Raw genomic sequence first — 17,717 nt, 5'->3', positions numbered from 1 at the left:
AAGTAAAACTATTTCCCCATGTTTATTTCCCCCTCCCCCCTGTTCCTCACACGTTCTTGTCAACTGCTGGAAATGGCCCACCTTGATTATCACTACAAAAGGTTCCCCCCCACCCAGCTCTCCTGCTGGTAATAGCTCACCTTACCTGATCACTCTTGTTACAGTGTGTATGGTAATGTAACCCTTCTGCCCGTCAGAGTTGGCAGCAACAAGGGCCGGGTTCAATATCTAGGGGATCCATTCCAATAACACAATGCAAACTGGCTCGAGCCCCCACCCAGTGACCTGGGACAAATATATACCACCCCCTCTGGGCGCCTCCAAGAGGCAATACTTCCCCTCTCGCAAGCACATAGTCTGAGTGTAGCAAAAGCCTTTTAATAACAGAGAGAAACAATGTGGCATTATGTTGGGGAAACACCACCAACAGGATTCATAACACAACCCATGAGCAAAAAAAACCCACCCCAAGCAAATTGGGGCATGCCCTTTTCCCTTTGGTTCTTGAGTCCAGCAACTCCAAATCACCCAAAGTCCCAAAAGTCCAATGCCCCAAAAGTCTCTGGTCAGGGCAGCCCCAGAGTTCAAAAGTTTATCTGCGGAGCTTTACCTCCCAACCTGGGTAGAAATGGGACGGGGGTAAGAGGCACCTTACATGATCTGAAGCTGACCGCCCCATAGCGGCGCTCCGCTCCGCCAGTCACCCCACGAACTCCTTCGCTCAGCTCCACAGCCCACAAGCAGCTCCTGCCATCCACAAACTGCTCCGCGTCAAACTGCTTCACCAGCCGTCCCACCAGGCACTCCAGCGGTCCCGCAAACTGCTCCACAATATATCTTCAGGCTCCCCCACTACTTAACACAACACTCAGTGATTTCAGCTCTTAGGTGAATTCAGCTTGTAGTAGTAGAGCCCCAGTGCTAATGCACTGTCAGCCCAAAGTGAGCTCAGCAGCCTATAACTAGACTTCTAATAAAATCAAAATTAGCTCTGATATTTCACAGTGGAGACAGTGCAATTAGCATGTAAGGCCCTCACCAAGGGGCCCATGCCACCAAGTATTAATACTTGTCCCCAACCTCTCTCCATTCACACAGTTTTGGAACCCATGACCCTTGCCTAGCGAGTGCTACTCAGTTGATGGTGAATCCCTCCATCATAACAAAAGGCCACATACAGTTCCAAGCACAGTTCCCATAATCAGGGTAATAACAATTTATTCTTCCTGCCCCAATAACAGAGACACTGGGGATCCCACAGCAGCCAAAGTGACCATTTGGGCAGCTATGGCCTCATTCTAGGCATGGTGGGTGTGCCTATGCAAATGAGATTGGCCCCTGAAGTTCTTTTCCACAACTTGCCACACCTCACCACCAGATGTCAGGGTGGAGCTCATCCTGACACTGCTTACAGTAACACCCATTGTTTCATGTTCTCTGTGTATATAAAATCGCCCCACTGTATTTTCCACTACATGCATCCGATGAAGCAAGCTGTAACTCACAAAAGCTCATGCTCAGATAAATTTGTTAGTCTCTAAGGTGCCACAAGTACTCCTGTTCTTTTCCCCTATGTGTTACTCAAGTATCTAGGTGGTGGGACAGTGTGTGTGATCATTGCAGGGACCCCTAGAGGGCAGGTCTGACTGCTGACTGGCTGCAGAGAACAGCTCACACTCTGGCCTGGCAACTGATGGCTGAGCCCCTTCCTCTGCCAGAATCAGCAGGAGGTGTTGGAGAACAAAGAGACTAGGTGACCTGCTGGCCAGGGAATGAGACAAAGGAAGGAGGAGGGGCGATGGGCCTGATGGAGGCCAGGTAGCTGGAAGGTCAGTCTCCTGTTTTGGGACTCAGGAGAACGGGCACCAGGGCCCTGGATGCCCTTCCCCAAGATGTACTTTGCTGAAAGTTCCTGCTCTCTGTGCTAACAAGCTCTGTTCTACGCTGTAATAAATCTTTTGTGTCAACATTGGCTGAGTCCCTGTGACTGGGGAACTGGGTGCATGGTCTCTTTGGGGGCGTGTGAGGCTTACCCAGATGTCCTAGTGGGGTGGACTCAGGTGAACAGGGGGCTGAACGCTCCAAGGTCAGACCCAGGAAGCACCGAAGCCGCAGAAGCTTCTTGCCCTGGTGTACGGGTGCCCTGATGGGGAGATGCTGCACCAGAGTCCGGGCTGGCTTCATTTAAAGCAGTTCTAGAGCACAGAACTTGTGACTCCTGGACACAGGGTGGGTGTGGGCTGCGTGGCAGCATGCATGGCAGCATGTGACTGTGGCAAGCCCCCCTGCCCGTTGGCAGGTGTGTTGCCACCAGCTGAGATGGCCCCATGGGGCCAGGGACTGCTCAGCCCTAGGCCAGGGGTGCTGGTTTCTGACAGTGCCATCCCAGCCAAAGCCCTGCATGGCATGGATGTGTTCTCCCTTCGAGGTGTGGGTACCAGCTTCACTGGCGGTGGCAGGGCATTGGCTGCTCCCAACAGCCATCTTACCCAAGAACCCACTCGGGCCAGCCACCAGCCTGCTCCACACTTCCCAGCCCGGAACGGATTGTTTCCACCCCTGCCCGGCAGCGTAGTGCCAGCTGAAGAGCCATGTGGTTGCAGTTCTGCCAGCCCTGGGGGCTTTGCCACTAGAGACCAGGGCCCCAGGGACATGGCTGAGCTGGGGGCACTGGAGCTGTCCTGCTGGGACACTCTGGGATGGCTCTATGGGAGCTCCAGTTCAGCCATGCCAGCAGATCCTCCCTGGCGCAGACTAGGCCCTGCTGGGTTTGTCCCGCTTTAGCTCTGGCCCCTTCCCCTGGCCAGCATCAAGTGCCACCCATGTGACGCAGCAGGCAGCTGGGATGGTGACAAAGGTCCCCTCTGGCCTGGGAACCACTCGGTACTGACCTCTCTGCCCGCACCGTGGCTGGGGGCAGCAGGAGCTAAGCAAGGCGGGGGACAGAGGGAACTGGGCATGATGGGAGTGAAGGCACAGAGCTGGGGTGGCAGGATTGAGGGTATGGGGCTTTCAGGGAGTGAAGGTGCAAGGCTGGGGGGGTGAGGGTGCAGGACTGGGGGTGATGGGGTTGAGGGAGCAGGGCTGAGAGGTGACGGGGTGAGGGTGCAGGACTGTGGGGGGCGGGGTTGAGGGCACAGGGCTGGCGGTGGCAGGGAGTGAGGGCGCAGGGCTGGGGTCGGCGGGTTGACGGCGCAGGACTAGGGGTGGCGGGGTTGAGGGCGCAGGGCTGAGGGGTGGCAGGGGATGAGGGCGCAGGACTGGGGAAGGCAGGGTTGAGGGCATGGGGCTGAGAGGTAGCAAGGGGTGAGGGTACAGGGCTGATGGTGGCAGGGGGTGAGGGCACGGGGCTGGGGACGGCGGGGTTGAGGGCATGGGGCTGACGGTGGCAGGGGGGATGGCACAGGGCTGGCGGTGGCAGAGGATGGTGGTGCAGAAATGGACATGGTGGGCACCAGGGGCTGGGTGTGCTTGTGCTGCTGGAGCCAAGCCCTGCTCTCTGGCCTCCCCGGCGCCGGGGGCATTGCCGCTGGGGGTTCGGCTGTGCTGGGGCCAAGCTGGTGCCTGTGGCTGAGGGAGCCCCATGGCCCATCTGATCCGGGCCAGGTGCTGCCATCGTCTGCCTTCCCTAGGGTTGTGCACCCCACCCGCATCCCAGGGCCTCAGGGTGCAGCACCCGGCCCAGAGGGCCCCGCTCCCCGCTGGGTGCTCTAGACACAGACCTCAAGAGCAGATCCTCCCTGCCATGGGGTTCGGTGCCTGGCCGAAGGGGCTGCGTGCGGGGGCGGGGGGCGGAGCTGGGTGCATGGCCGGGGGGCTCTAGGGGTCCTGCTTCTCTCCCCAGTGACACCTGTGCTTGTTGTGGGGCCGGAGGGCCGCGGCGCATGACCGATGTGGCTGGGGGGGCTCAGTGCATGGCCGGGAGGGCTCGATGCGTGGCCGGGGGCAGGTCGGTGCGTCCCTCGGGGGGCTGCTCTGCCCAGTAACCCTGTGCTTGTTGTGGGGCGTGGGGGGGAGGCTGCCGCCCGGGAGGCGGGGGCAGGTTTGAGGGGGTCTCCTGGAAGCCTCCGCTGCTTTCCAAGGGGTTGGGGGCGTTTCCAGAGCCAGAGAGAGAACCCAGGCGTCCTGGTGCCCAGCCCCCACCCTCATCCTTTGTGCAGCGGGCGGAGCGCGGAGAGGGGGAGGGGAGGAAGCCGCCGGGTCTCTGGCTCCTTCCTCTTCCTCCGCGGGGAGGCAGGGCCGCTGGCCGGCCGGGCCGGGACACGGGCCATGTTCGAGTAAGGGGGCGCCGGGGCGGGGGGTGTGGGGTGGCGTGAGTGGGGGATGGAGGTGAAGGAAGTGGGCTCTGGTGTGTTGGAATTGGGGGGAGGGGTGTCTGGGATCCAGGACTCCTGGGTTCTCCCTGGCTCTGGGAGGGGAGTAGGGTCTAGTGGTTAGAGGGGGGAGGGCCGGGAGCCAGGACTCCTGGGCTGTTATTGCCCTGCCCTCCCTGTTCCGTGCCCCCCAGCGGCCCGAACCCCCTTTTCTGCTCCCCAGCAGGTTCCCAGGCTCTGCCGAGCGAGTCCCCGGCCCTGAGCCCAGCGCTGAGCTCCTGGCTGGGGATCTTGGGCTGGGCGCAGGCCTTTGGGATTTGCTCTAGCCCTGGGGGTCTGGGTAGCGATGGTCCCTGTGGAGAAACCGGCATCTGTAGCACCCTCCCCTGTACTCAGCTGAGCCGGACGCCTGGGTCCCCCTCCCAGCTTGGTGCCCGCGTCGGAGCTCACAGAGCTGCCTTAAGACAGGGGTTCTCCCTTTTTCTTTCCCAGCCCCCAACATGCTATAAAAACTCCAGGGTCCAGCTGTGCCACAACAATTCTGCATATAAAAGCCAGGGCCTCGTTAAGGGATAGCAAGCAGTCTAATGCCAGCCATGCTTGATGGAGACCCTGAAGCCTGCTCGCGGCCCCCCAGGGTGCCCTGGTTGAGAACCAGTGCTCTAGGAATTGGTTTGCCAAGCAGTGCCCGGGGCCGTGGGTGCCTGCAGCAGGGAGATCCCAGAGAGCCTGGAGCCAACGGGCCAGGGAGGATGCCAGCATCTCATCGGGTCTGTGCCGGCCCAGAGCACTGCAGGAACAGGGCAGGCCAGGCCTCACTAGCCCCCAAATCCCTCTGCAAGCCCGGCAAGGGCTGATGCCCTCCCATGGTGGGTGAGGGACCTGGGTGTCTTGAGTGCCCGCCCTGACTGCTCTGTGCTCCTGGAGATTCCTGGGAGGGCAATGGGCAGGGCAGGGGGCCCTGCGCTCAGGGGCCTCTGTGCCCAGCTGGGACACAGCCCCTTTAACAGGCTGAGTGTCTGCCCCCTACAGCATTAGAACCCAGGCTCAAGGGGCTCTGAGACAGGAAATGCCCATCTTCCCCTTCCCTCTGTGCCCCCAGGGCAGGGCAGAGTAGAGGGGCAGTGGTGGAAGTGTGGGGAGCCCAGGTCTGGGATAGCAGGGGCTGCAGGTCAAGAGTGAGGGGTGGTGACTGTTTAATATGAGTCGATATAACTGTCCAGCTAGGAACAAAGAGCGCTGGCCACACGCGGGGGACTCTGTCCTGGGGAGTAGGGACACTGAAAAGGACTTGGGGGTGGGTCATGCAGCCCTGGGTGCGCAAATGGGAATCTCGAGGAGGAGCAGGGAGGCTGGGTTTGTCCCTGGTGTGACGTTGCTGGGCCCTTGTGTCCAGTTCTGGCGCCCACAGGTCAAGGAGGATGGTGATGAATTGGGGAGGAGTCTGGGAAGAGCCCCAAGAATGAGGAAAGGGTCAGGAACCCTGCCTGAGAGGGAGAGGCTCCCGTTTGGCCATGCTGCAGGGGTGGGGTGGGGGGCTCAGACACCCCAATCATGACCCGATGGCTGGAAGCTGAAGCTGTATGAATTTAGACGGGAAATGAGGCATTCATTTGAATAGGGAGGGGAATTAATTGTTCCAATAGTTCCGTGTCACTGGCCATTTTTAAACCATGAGGGGCTGTTCTTCTCAAAGCTCTGTGCTAGGGATTATTTTGGGAAATCTCTCTGGCCAGACTAGATGATCGCAATGGTCCCTTCTGGCCCAGGAATCTATGCAGCCCAGAGCTGGACTAGCAGGGGCTGCGGGTTGGAAGTGAGGGGCACCGGCAGAGCTGGGTCGGGGGAGCCCAAAGCTGTGCTGGAAGGGGGCTGCAGGTGAGGAGTGAGGGGTACCAGCAGAGCTAGGTCGGGGGAACCCAGGGCTGGGCTGGAAGGGGGCTGCGGGTTGGGAGTGAGGGGCACTGGCAGAGCTGTCCTGCATGGTCTGTCCTACCTGGGCTGAGGGATGCTCTCTGGGCTCCCCCCCAACGTCAGACGGGGCCGGAGGTTGCTGGCAGTCACTGGCCAGGCGTGCAGCTCCTCAAGCCCAGCCAAGCTAGCAGGATCTGCCCCATATTTACCTCCCTCCTCCGCCAGCTGGCACCAGGTCTTGGGCCAGCCATTCTCCTGCAGCCAGGGGCCCCATGTGCCAGGGCTGGGACCAGCAGCATCTTGCTGAATGTGACAGGCCCCAGCCCCCCCTGTCACTTTGGGCCCCCAGGAGCCACCAGAGTCCTAGAGCCCAAAGGCTCAGCCCAGCTGACAGCACTGGCCGGGGGAATCTCAGGTCCTTCTGGACCCTGGTAGGTGGCCAGGGAGTGGGGCCAGGGCTCAGCAAGGGGCACTCTTCCCTGGCAATTGGTGCCAGCCCCAGTGCCCTAGCTTGGCACTAGGGGGCCTGTGCTGTAGGGGGTGGAGGGGTCAGCAGGGGATGCTCTCCCTACAGCCTGGCACCCCCCCCCCCGAGCCCCAGCCACATTCCCTGCAGCACAGCGCCCCATAGCACTGTATGGGGGCATTAGGGCCAGTGCTGGCCATGACCCCCTGCCTGCTTGGCCTGAACCCTGCTGGGGGGAGGCATGGGTGGCTCATACTGCCCCTGCCCCCCAGCCCTGGCTGTGTTGGGTGTTCTAGGCCCCCTCTCCCGCATGCGCTGGTCCACAGCTGCTATCTCAAGTCATGCTAGCCCTGGTCATCTGTTGGGGGGGAGGGGCGGGGCGGGGCGACAGTAGCCAGATCTGGAGCTGCCCATGAAATAGCTTGCTCCCCCCATGCTGCCCTTGCCACTAGCCTGAGTCCCAGGTGGCCAGTAAGTGTCGGGCATGGGGGGGTATGTGATGGGCAGGGGGAGGGGGAAAGAAGTTTTGGGGGCAGCAGCATTGGTCAGTCTCATCCCTGTCCCCAGCTCTGCTGGTGCCCCTCACTCCCAACCTGCAGCCCCCTACTATCCCAGCCGTGGGCTCCCCTCCCCCCAGCTCTGCCGGAGCCCCTAACTCCCGACCTGCAGCCCCCTACTATCCCAGCTGTGGGCTCCCCTCCCCCCAGCTCTGCCGGAGCCCCTAACTCCCGACCTGCAGCCCCTGCCACTGCAGTTCTGTCTCTTTCCCCGGGCTCTGTGTGTGCTGTGGGGTGTCACTCTCCCAGTCTCCAGGCACCAGTGGGAGGCACCAGGCCCTGGAGGGCTGGGGTCAGGCTGGGGGTGGACGAGGGTGATCAAGCCATTTGGCTGCACTGGGGAGTGGAGTCGGGATGGAGCTCAGAACAAAGAGCCGTTTGTGAGATGGGTGGGTCAGCTCCAGCTCAGTCCCACTGCACTGGGAGTGGGGCTGACTCCTGCCCCCCCTCCCCAGCTGGCACTACCCCCATTAGACCCACGGCTCCCCCCAAGCTGGCACTACCCCCATCAGACGCACAGTCTGTCCCCCATGTCTGGCACTACCCCCATCAGACCCATGCCCCCCGGCTGGCACTACCCCCCCCATCAGATCCACAGGCTCCCCGCCAGCTGGCACAACCCTCCCATCAGACCCACAAGCTCCCTCACATGTGGCTCTGCCTCCTTGGGGGTCTCTTCTCCTGCTCTGAGCTGTCCCCCAATTTCGGGCATCCCCAGGTACCCCTTCTTTAATCAGAGTCATGTCACCCCATGGGGGCAGCATTTCCTGTTTCTAGTCCCTGGCCCCAAGAACAGCCCTGTCTTGAGCTGGGGGGAGAGTGGTTTACAGGATCCCCAGGGTACAACCTGGAACTGGGGTACCGCTGTGCCCCCTTCACTCTCCAGCCTGGACTTTCTCTCAGTATGCCTTGCTAGTGACAAGCGGCAACCCGCGCCCCTGTATCCCCCCATCTCTCAGCACAACAGCAGGTGGAGCCCCAACCCAGCTAGATTGCATGGAGGCACCCAAAGCCTCTCATGACTCACACAGCGAAAGGCACCAGCCAGTTCCCCCCAGCTCCCCGACCTTGCCCCCCTGAGCTGCACTGTCCTGCCCTGGGCAGAGCCTGACCAGTGGAAGTTTATTACCCAGTCCACCCCGCCCTCAGTGTGGAGAGCACACGCAGCAGCTCTGGTCTGAGCTAAGGTTTCCCAAGCACTTCAAGCAAAACCCATTGTTTGAGGTAAAATATAAACCAGGTTTATTAACTACAGAAAGATGGATTTTAAGTGATTATAAGTGGTAGACATAAAAGGACAGATGGTTACCAATGAAAATAAAAATAAGCGCACAACCTAAATCTTAAACTTATCACACTTGGTAGTATTTAGATCAGGGGTTCTCAAACTGGGGATTGGGACCCCTCAGGGGTTCTCAAGGTTATTACATGGGGGGTCGTGAGCTGTCAGCCTCCACCCCGCTTTGCATCCAGCCACCAAACCCCGCTTTGCATCCAGCATTTATAATGGTGTTAAATATATTTTAAAGTGATTTTAATTTATAAGGGGGGGTCACACTCAGAGGCTTGCTATGTGAAAGGGGTCACCAGTACAAAAGTTTCAGAACCACTGATTTAGATAAAGCAATTTGCTCGCCCCACTGAATGTTACAGTTCATAATTAAGGCTACGATTTAGGCATGGTTTCAGAGTAACAGCCGTGTTAGCCTGTATTCGCAAAAAGAAAAGGAGTATTTGTGGCACCTTAGAGACTAACCAATTTATTTGAGCATGAGCTTTCATGAGCTACAGCTCACTTATTTGAGCATGAGCTTTTGTGAGCTACAGGCATGGGTATTTTTAGTAGAAGTCACTGACAAAGGTCATGGGCAATATCCAAAAAGTCATGGCCAGTGACTTGTCGTGACTTTTACTAAAAATACCCCTATGTAAATCTTAGGTGCTGGGGGTGGGTGGGGTGTTGGGATGCTCCAATCGATGCTGCTGCTGGGAGGGGGTGCTCCAGCGGTCGCTGCTGCTCCTGGGGGTGGGTGGGCATCCTGTGGCCAGTTAGCTCAGCTGGATAGAGCATGGTGCTAATAACACCAAGATTGCAGGTTTGAGCCCCATACGGACTGTAGTTGCTTTGGGGAGAGGGATAGCTCAACGGTTTGAACATTGGCCTGCTAAACCCAGGGTTGTGAGTTCAATCCTTGAGGGGGCCATTTAGGGATCTGGGGCAAAAATTGGGTTTTGGTCCTGCTTTGAGCAGGGGGTTGGACTCAATGACCTCATGAGGTCCCTTCCAACCCTGATAGTCTATGACCACCGCTGCTGTTCCTTCGGGCAGGGGTGGCCTGGGGCGCCACTGCTGCTTGGGGCAGCGCCTGGGACCAGTGGCTTGGGGCTGCTGAAGCAGCAGCTAGTGCAGCTGGCCCCAGGACCGCCCCAGCTGCTTGGGCCACACTGGGCTCAGCCGCATCAGCCACTGCAGCTGTGGAAGTCACGGAGATCCTGGAAAGTCACAGAATCCATGACCTCTGTGAAAGACTTGCAGCCTTATTCACAATACATAGGTTTCGCCCTTAAACCTGGGACCAGTCTCCTCTGCTGAAGTTCTTTGTCTTCTCAGGTCCTTGTTGCTTGTAAGTGGGGGAGGAGAAAGGCCAAAGCATGATGCCATTGTTCCCTATTTTATATCCTCAGTCCACGTGCCTGGAAGACACTTGCCTAGACGGGTCCTGGTGGGCTTTGCTGAGTCACAGGGTTGAGCGATCCCTTGGTGTGGTGCTTGCACAACTGTTGTTGAATTGTAAATTGCTTGATTACAATCCCCCTACTGATTAAAGGTCGATTAACACCCTCCTGGGCTGGGGTCACCACCCGTATAGTACAAACTCTCAAACTTAGAACATATTTCAGTAACAACCATATAGCACAATCCCATAACTTCATACTCACTGAGAATATACATTTGTGGACAGAACAAGGGGTTTCAACAGATCATGACCTTTCATATGAGATCATACATGGCATGCTTTGTATGAAATATCACAACTATATATGAATGATGAATATGGGGGTTACAGGGTGCTGTTTTGAGGTACAGGAGATGGGGAACAGGGGATGAAAGGAGGCACTGGAGGGCCCAGCAAAGGGGAGCGAAGGGGGAGAAGAACCCTGGGAGGAATGGGGAGGGGAACTGAAGGAAAATGTGGGGCCCCCCTCACTCTATCTTCCCCCAGCACAGGCAGCCCCTCTCCCTGGAGCAGCCCCAGCAGCTCTCCGTCCTTGCGGAAGCGCGTACTGCTGACCCCCCGGACCTCCCCGGACCTCCCTGCAGATGCCATGGTGGAAAAGAGCACAGAAAGCACCCCAGAGCGGGGCCTCTTGTCCACCCCCCTCAACTACCCGCTAAGCGCCAGGAGTTTCATCCGCAACAACAAGGTGAGGGGGGCTGGATTCTGGGGGTCTGTGGGTGTCTGGGGGGGGTGCCAGGATATTGGGGACTTTTTGGGTGCCCCTGCTAGCCCAGCCCTGGGCTCCCTTCCCAGGTCTACCAGTGCCCCTCAAACCTGACCCGCAGTCCCTGCTATCCAGCCCTGGGCTCCCCCCAATTCTGCCAGTTTCCCTCAATCCCAACCTGCAACCTGTCAAGGTTCCTTCCCCACTCTGAACTCTGGGGTACAGATGTGGGGACCTGCATGAAAGACCCCCTAAGCTTATTCTTACCAGCTTAGGTTAAAAACTTCCTCAAGGTACAAACTTTGCCGTGTCCTTGAACCCTATGCTGCCACCACCAAGCGTGTTAAACAAAGAACAGGGAAAGAGCCCACTTGGAGACGTCTTCCCCCCAGAATATCCGCCCCAAACCCTACACCCCCTTTCCTGGGGAAGGTTTGATAAAAATCCTCACCAATTTGTACAGGTGAACACAGACCCAAACCCTTGGATCTTAAGAACAATGAAAAAGCAATCAGGTTCTTAAAAGAAGAATTTTAATTAAAGAAAAAGTAAAAGAATCACCTCTGTAAAATCAGGATGGTAAATACCTTACAGGGTAATTAGATTCAAAACACAGAGAATCCCTCTAGGCAAAACCTTATGTTACAAAAAGACACAACAACAGGAATATACATTCCATTCAGCACAGCTATTTCTCCAGCCATTAAACAAAAGGAAATCTAACACATTTCTAGCTAGATTACTTACTAACTTAAGGAGTTCTGACCTGCATTCCTGATCTGTTCCCAGCAAAAGCATCACACAGACAGGCAGACCCTTTCGTTTCCCCTCCACTTTGAAAGTATCTTGTCTCCTCATTAGTCATTTTGGTCAGATTCTTAGCTTCTTAACCCTTTACAGGTGAAAGGGTTTTGCCTCTGGCCAGGAGGGATTTTATAGTTCTGTATACAGAAAGGTGGTTACCCTTCCTTTTATATTTATGACACAGCCCCTGCTAGCCCTGTGCTGGGCTCCCCTTCCCCAGCTCTGTCAGTGCTCCTAAATCCCAACCTGCAGCCCCTGCTAGCCCAGCCCTGGGCTCCCCACCCCCAGCTCTGCAGGGTATTGAGGGTTGTTTGGGGGACTCCCTGGATTCAGGGCTGTTGGGATCCCTGTGAAGAGGCTCTGCATTGCAGTACTGAGAGCTCTGTGGGGGTCCTGGGCATTCTGGGGAGTTATTCCCTGGGGGGCCAGCATCTGGGGCATGTTTGGGGGCCATTCCTGGGGGCCAGCCTTTGGGGAGTTCTGGGAGGTATCCCCTGGGGCATCATGCTCAGGGGAGGGCTCTCGGGGGGGGGGCAAGTACTCAGGGGCGTGTGGGAGTATCCCTGGGGGAGCAGGCTTTGGGATGCCTCTGGGGGTCCTGGGAGAGCAGGGCTTTGGGGGTACCGCAGGGAACTGGGGGGGTCTTGGTGGGAGCAGGATTTGGGGGTGTATCCCTGTGGGGATCAGACTTTGGGGTTGTACCCCTGGGGGAGCAGGCTTTGGGGGTGTACCCCTGGGGGACTCCTGTTCTAACCCATCTCTCTCTTTCCCTTGCAGAAAGCACAAAGCTGGTACAGCGTGAGTCCCCCTGCCTCTGCCTGCAGCCCCAGCACCCCACACACTGCCCAGCTCCCAGGGTTCAGCCCGCACCCCCCACCCCGGTCTCCCCAATCTCTGCCTCTGGCAGCTGTGGGAGCGGGTGGCATGAGGGACTCTGTGGACCTCCCCATCTGAGCACAGCCCGGAACTGGGCGCATCCCTGGGGTAGGGCAGACAGGCCCTACAACACCCTTCAGCCCTGCCATCGCTGCGCACCTCACCCCCTCTCTGGGCTTTGTCTTGCCCCCATTTGCTGGGGCTGAGCCTGGCCCCCCCTGCTCCCTTCAGAGACCTTCCTCCCACCACGCTCAGCTGCAGCCCTACTGGAGACGGGGGCAGAGATGGGGGGGCAGTGAGGAGGAGGAGTAAGAAGGGGGGTGGGAAGGGGCTTGGTTCATGTCCCCCTCTCCCCCCATGGTTTCTGATGTGGAGTTGGGTGTGGAGGGGCAGGGGGAGGAGCATGGCTGGAGCGGGAGGGGCAGGAGGTACTCTGAGCTCTCTCCTTTCCCTGCTAGCTCTGCTTCAGCCCCAGCCAGGGCCCAAGCCCGCTGTGGGTGGGGGAGCCACAGCCTGACCCTTCCCCCCCTTTGTTTCCTGTAAGTGATAGGGGGAGGGGGAGCAGCCAGTGGCTGGGCAGGGGGGGCCAACTTGGGCAGAACTTTCCTAGCCCCTCAATGCCGCCCTTCCCGGATCCCCCCACTCCCAGAGTTCCCCCTGCGCCTGGCCTAGGGACCCCCTGGGACCCTCCCCGGTGCCCCTGCATGTTCCAAAACCGTAGCTGAGGGCGGGGCCGTGGAGGGGGCAGGGCATGGCCCTCTGCACCCCTGACGGGCCTGATCCCCCCACAGATGCTGAGCCCCACGTACAAACAGCGCAATGAGGATTTCCGCAGGATCTTCAAGGGGCTGCCGGAGAGCGAGCGGCTGCTTGTGGGTGAGGAGGGGCCATGGGGGAGGGGCACCAGGGTGGGGCTGGCATGGGGGGGTAGGGCCAGGGGAGGGGTGCGGGACATGGGAGGGGCAGCAGGGGCCAGCAGGGAGGGGATGCGGGAACAAAGCAGTAGGCTGAGCAGGGAGGGGGGCCGTGGAACGAGGCCCCCGCATCTTCTCACTCGTCCCTCAGCTGTTTTCACAACTATTCCCCACCCTCCTCCAGTCCCTGGTCACTCAGGGGGACTCCCCCCGTGTGTCTGGGGGGGCTGTGCTGGCACTTGGCCCTGTGGCTCCTGCTGTACCCACTCCGCACCACCTATTGCCCCCCCTTTCCATAGGCCCCCCACACTGGCAGCTCCCTTCCCCCCATAGACCTGACCTGCTCCCTGCGCTGTCAAATGGGAGTGTCTCTCTCCTCTCCCCCCAGCTCAGCCGATGCCCCTCACTCCCGACCCGCAGCCCCTGCTAGCCCAGCCCTGGGCTTCCCCCTAGCTCAGCCGGTGCCCCTCACTCCCGACCCACAGCCCCTGCTAGCCCAACCCTGGGCTCCCCCCAGCTCAGCCGGTGCCCCTCACTCCCGACCCACAGCGCCCCCCCCTTCCCTCCCCCCCCGCGGCTGGCTCTGACATCTCCCCTCTCCCCAGATTACTCCTGTGCGCTGCAGCGTGACATCCTGCTCCAGGGGCGGCTCTACCTGTCTGAGAACTGGCTCTGCTTCTACAGCAACATCTTCCGCTGGGAGACGGCAGTGAGTGACCCCCCTCGGGCGCCCTGTGGCCCTGCTCCCGCCCTGCACCTCCCCCACTGTCCTGGTCCCTGCTCCTGCCCCCCTGTGTGCCCGTGGCCCCACCCCATCCCCCCAGGTGCCCCCGACCCTGCACCTCCCCTCGCTGCCCTGGGCCACTGCCCCTCCCCCCCGGTGCCCCTGATCTCTGCCTTGCCTCTACTGCCCTGGACTGCCTCCAGCTTCCCATCCCCCAGGGGACTCCAAGCCCGCACCTCCCACCACTGCTCTGGGCCCTGCCATCTTCCCTTGCCCTCCCCAGCTACCCCATGGCCCTGCTTTGCCCCCCACCAGGCACCTCTGAATCCTGTACCAACCCCCACTGTCCTGGGGCAGCCAGCTTCCCCTGGCCCCCGCAGCATCCCCAAATCCTGCACCTTCCCTGCTGCCCTGGGCCGCTGCCCCTCTCCCCCCAGTGCCCTGAGCTCTACCCTGCCCCATCTGCCCTGAGCTGCCTCCAGCTTCCCATCCCCCCAGGGGACCCCAAGCCCTGCCATGTCCCTGCTGCCCTGGGCCACCTCCAGCTTCCCCTGCCCCTCCACCTAGGGGCCCAGAACCCTGCCCCTTCTTGTCACAGGTGCACAGTCTGGGTGCTCTGGACAGCTCTGAGTGAAGTTCAGCCAGGGCCCTCAAGTAGTGTGACACCCCCAGGCCACCAGGGTCAGTCTCTTCAGCTTCAGCGCCTGCTGGGTCTGACCTCGGGGTGTTCAGCTCCTGTTCACCCCATGAGCTCCCTGCAGGGAGTCTGCCCGACTAGGACACCTGGGGAAGCCTCATGCCCCAAGGGGCCCTGCACCCAGCTCCGCACTCAGCAGGGACTCAGCCAGCGTGTGACACAGAAAGTTTAATAGCCACCTGAACGCAGCATAGGACAGATCTTATCAGCACAGAGTGCAGCAGAGTCCATCTGGGGGAGACGCAGAGCCTGGGCTCTCTCCCAAGTCCCAAAACCAGGAGACTCCCCAGTTTCAAGCAGCCCAGCCTCAGTCACGCCCAGCTGCCCTCCTCCATCCTTTGTCTCTTTCCTGGGTAAACTGGCCACCTGGCCTCCACCTCTCGCTTTTCTTCAACTCCTCGTAGCTGGCTCTTGCAGAGGATGGGCCCCGGCCATCAGTTGCCAGTATACAGAGTGTCGGCCATTTTCTGTGCCCAGGCAGCCAGATGGCAGTCACGCCTGCCCACTAGGGGGCTCTGCAAAGATCACACACTTTTGTCCCACCACCTAGAAACTTGTGCCACACGTAGGGGAAATGAGGCACGCATAGTATTCATACAAACCATGAAGATCATTCCCACTTTGTCACATCTCTACCCCCTTTGAGACCAAATGAGCTGGGTCACTTCAGCCAGTGACCTGGGGAAGTTTGAATCCACCGTTCCCATAGATGCCCCAGCACCTCTCCCATTCCTTGGTGTGAGTTACACCAGTCCCTTCCAGTTCCATGCCCTCCCTTAGGTATGGTCTGCTTGATGACACTCGCAGGCCACATGTGGGGAGGTTTTATGGGGCTCGTGCCCTTTTGCCACCCCAAAGCCTTTGGGATTCAAACTGGAATCGGGATGTCTCCTGGCCCTCCGTCTGGAATGCTGGGATTCAGGCTCTCAGGGTTAATTGCTCCCATCTTTGCCTTGACCCCACCTCTGACCCCCATCTGACCAGCCCTTCCAATTGCTTCCCCCTTCCCTGGGGCCTCTCACACCTCTGAACAAGGCAACCTGGGTTGGCAGCTGTCCTGCTCTGGCTGTGGTTCCCCATGCTCAGCTGGGGTCTCTGATTCCCCCGTGCTCAGCTTCTCCCCGCTGTCCCAGTGAGGGCAGGCAGCAAGGCCGCTGCTTCGCTCACAGCATTGCTACGGTGAGTTATCTCTCCCCTGCAGTGGGCTGCTGGACCAATCCTCTGTCCCATCCCACTCAGCTCCAGGGCTCTAGTTACAGACAGGCAGGTATCCCGAGCTTAGCAGCTCCTCCCCTCCGCCAGCCGGGTCATCTGCATTTTCACTGACTGCTTCAGTCTCAGCCACTTGGTTCCCTGGATTCAAATTCAGCTCTTTGGCCCTTACAGGAGAAGGGCCTGGATCCTGTCTCAGAGACACAGTCATTCCCCAAGAGTATGTCAGAGCTGATGTCCTGGAGAACCCTAACTACTAGCCACCCCAGTCCCTCCTGTGGCTGCCCCAGGGTCTGAGCCGTGGCAGGGTGAATGGCTTCATCCCTGGGACCTTCACCCTGGTCACGCAGCCCCTCAGCATCGGGGAGGCTGCACCCCCAGGGCCTGATAACCGTTCTCTCTGTCCCAGAGTCTCACCACCCCAGGAATGTCTCCCCATTGACCACCACCTTCTGCTGCACTGGGGATCAGAGGGGCCTGAGCCCAGTAGAATCCAAGCAGATATACATGCTGGGGTCTGTCAGAGAGACAGCCCGCTCTCTGAGCCTGCCTTACAGGCTGTCTTCCCTTCACCAAGTTAACCCTTTCAGGGGTCTTGTGACCCATGCTTCCTTGACCTTTGGGCACTGCGTAGCCTTATGGCCGTCCTGCCTGCCGTAATTAAATCTCAGGTCCCTGAGGACCCCAGAGGAGGTTCACCTCCTCAGCCTCTCCCACAACACCAGGTTCACACTGGGGATGCCTCCATGGGCTCCCCTTCCTCGGAATTGTCCCTGGGCTAGTCCCCTAGTGGTCCCTTCCGATACTCAGACCTGCTGTCCACAAACTCATCGGCCAACCTGCCTGCCCTCCACAGGTCTTGGGGCTTCCTGTCCACTAACCAACTGTAAGATCCAGAGAGCAGATCTACAGCTGCTCCAGCCCCACCAGATCCTATACGTTCTCCATGCTGGTGACCCTGGGACTTTTCCCCATTTGCAGAGAGATTTTCCCAGCAGGGTGGTGATTTCCATGGAGGTCACCCCCAGGGTCTCTCACACCTCCTGGAGCCTTTTCCCGTCCACCTCAGGGCTCAGCCAAACTTAAGCAGTGGAGCTTTCTTGACTAGTTCCTGGTCTCCTGTTTCCACCCCATCCACTGGCTTGAACACCTCTATGGCCTTGGGACCCAGTAAGGGAGTTAGATACTGGTGCCTTTCTGCAGGGTCAAGCTAGTTCACATTACAAGCCTTCTCGGAGGCAGTGAGATCAGCATCCATAGCCCCCCTCCTTAAACTGGGGCAGCAAGTTAGTATCTAGGTTCCCTAAGGAATTAGCATCCCTGGGTCTATCCCCACTCACCACTGGGGGGTCCCTCTGCCTCAGTTCCAATTCCATCCATTTCAGATCCACCAACGGGGGACCCTGTCATGAAGACCCCTTGCTGGACAGGGGAAGTGGGTCTTAGGACCACCCTGCCGCTGCTCCGGCTGCTCCCAGTCCCTCTTGTAGCCCAGTTTGTGTCAGGAACTGGCTCCTTAGATCTATCATCCTCCTCCAGCTGCGCAATCAGCTGCACCTTGGTGAACTTTCCAATGCGTAGCACTCTCCCTCTGCACAGCTCGACAGTGCCTGTCTTATGGAGGTGGTTCTCTATCATTTTCCGCTCTTCCCTCTAATTCCCTGTGTTTTTCTGCACCCAGCCACTTACTGCAGGATGCTCCCAGTGCCTTCAGAAGCCAACCGTCCACGGGGTGCAGCATATCCTACCTCACCCACCAACTGCCACGGGAGCAGGCTCAGTGCTCTGAAACCGCT

General features: G+C 59.0%; 1 protein-coding gene across 3 annotated transcripts in view; it reads left to right on the top strand.

The window, feature by feature from the left end:
* Nucleotides 1-4,223: 4,223 nt before the first annotated feature.
* The window catches only part of GRAMD1A (GRAM domain containing 1A), a 28,541-nt gene continuing 15,047 nt past the window's right edge, over nt 4,224-17,717 (top strand). For all 3 annotated transcript variants that reach the window (XM_077840967.1, XM_077840966.1, XM_077840968.1), the window contains exons 1-5: nt 4,224-4,277; nt 10,475-10,676; nt 12,276-12,296; nt 13,166-13,250; nt 13,894-13,997. In XM_077840967.1, the coding sequence (XP_077697093.1) occupies nt 4,270-4,277; nt 10,475-10,676; nt 12,276-12,296; nt 13,166-13,250; nt 13,894-13,997 (420 nt within the window). In that variant the 5' untranslated portion in view covers nt 4,224-4,269. The remainder of the gene's footprint in view (nt 4,278-10,474; nt 10,677-12,275; nt 12,297-13,165; nt 13,251-13,893; nt 13,998-17,717) is intronic.

Source organism: Eretmochelys imbricata, chromosome 24 (genome assembly GCF_965152235.1).
Source record: "Eretmochelys imbricata isolate rEreImb1 chromosome 24, rEreImb1.hap1, whole genome shotgun sequence".
NCBI lineage: Eukaryota > Metazoa > Chordata > Testudines > Cheloniidae > Eretmochelys > Eretmochelys imbricata.
The sequence above is the reverse complement of the archived record's forward strand: the minus strand, read 5'-3'. Positions and strand labels throughout refer to the sequence as shown.